The sequence below is a fragment of the Salvia splendens genome, chromosome 17 (assembly GCF_004379255.2).
Source record: "Salvia splendens isolate huo1 chromosome 17, SspV2, whole genome shotgun sequence".
Taxonomy (NCBI): domain Eukaryota; kingdom Viridiplantae; phylum Streptophyta; class Magnoliopsida; order Lamiales; family Lamiaceae; genus Salvia; species Salvia splendens.
In genome coordinates this window covers 24219296-24220605 of record NC_056048.1, presented here as the reverse complement: position 1 = coordinate 24220605, position 1310 = coordinate 24219296, and the positions used below count along the sequence as shown (strand labels likewise).

At 43.4% G+C, this 1310-nt stretch overlaps 1 protein-coding gene across 1 annotated transcript; it reads right to left on the bottom strand.

The window, feature by feature from the left end:
• Positions 1–258: 258 nt before the first annotated feature.
• LOC121773591 (FCS-Like Zinc finger 3-like) lies at positions 259–1062 on the bottom strand. The gene is made up of 2 exons (XM_042170484.1): positions 838–1062; positions 259–741 (listed from the first exon to the last, which is right to left on the bottom strand). Exons 1-2 carry the CDS (start codon positions 957–959, stop codon positions 543–545), a joined length of 321 nt encoding a protein of 106 aa, XP_042026418.1. The 5' UTR covers positions 960–1062; the 3' UTR covers positions 259–542.
• Between the last annotated feature and the right edge of the window lie 248 nt (positions 1063–1310).

Sequence of the window (1310 nt, the reverse complement as noted above, 5' to 3'; positions counted from 1 at the left end):
AGATTGCAATGGACTCGTCGATTCGACCCAGTAACATACCGATCGATCCGATCCGGTCCGACTCAAATAGAACCATAAATTTACATGTAGAGCCGAGCCGGTTATGATACCGGTTCGCTTGGATACGGAACCGACGGCATCAATCGCATATCATAATAATACTGAGCTTTGTTGCTAAAAAATCAAATACTCCTACTAATAAATTTCCAATATTAAAGAAGATTTCCCAGAAACTCATACCCTCTTATGCTCAAGTAATTAGCAATATCAAAAGAGAGGTGATTAACCGATATTTATATTTGATGACATCCAATTAAAGGACTCTCAATCCTTCCCCACCATATACACATATCAGATGCCATATTCCAGAAATTAAAGAAAAAAAAAGGAAAATGTAAATAAAAAGTAAAATCAAAATTTCGGACTTCTTCTGCACCCATCTCTGTTCAGCAGATCAAGCTCCAGTTCATGCGATTTCGTCGAAGAAGTCATCCATAATCCTTCTCAAATATGTATATACTTATTTGCAACGAATTCAAATCTCAAATCACAGCCACAGTTCCCGTCCGTACAGCTTTATTCATGCCAGATTCCTTCGCGGAGTCAGAGCTCTGCCTCACAGCGCTCGATCTCTTCGAAGAAGAAGAAGAAGAAGAAGACAGTTTCCACTTCTTCTCCAACGCCTCATCCATCTCAATCTGCTCCTGCCGGCACTCCTGGCTACAGAACGGCGTGTTTCCTCTGCAAAATCGTTCCACCACCGGCTTAGAAACTCAGTAAAATCAAATGAATTTCGCAATTGAGCTGCGATTTCACAGTATCGTGCCCTAATTTTACCTGTACATGAAGATGTCGCTGTTTTGGTTGAGCGATCTGCGGCAGAGGGAGCAGGAATCGAGGAAGTGCGGCTGGTAGTCGTCCTCGCATCCGGTGTAGTAGTATGCTGCAGTTGAAGCCATCTCTGCGGCGGCGGAGTAGGCGGCGACGGTGGTGGTTTAATTTGATGCGATTGATAGGTGTTGGAGAAAGTTGCGAGTGCAGGGGAAGCGATATGGTGTGGGCAAGTGGCGTTTTATAGGAAAACGGAAGCCATGGAGTGGGAAGGAGCAAGACTCAGGTGCGACGCGGACTACGAAGCTAAACGTGTCCACCAAATGAAGATGCTCCACGGAGTGGAAGGTGATGTAAGGTGTCAATATCAATACACTAATTAAAAAAGCATTTTGCTTTTTCCCCAAATCCAAGAGCGCATTGCATCACCAAGCAAATTCATAAACTGTTTAGTAAAAAAAAAAGAGATAATTCTTGCG

Excerpts from the sequence above, each read along its gene's own strand:
- LOC121773591 (XM_042170484.1), bottom strand. The coding sequence starts at position 959 with ATGGCTTCAACTGCAGCATACTACTACACCGGATGCGAGGACGACTAC. Across the intron at positions 742-837 it reads AGCGACATCTTCATGTACAG|AGGAAACACGCCGTTCTGTA; the intron begins GTAAAATTAGGG and ends ACGATTTTGCAG.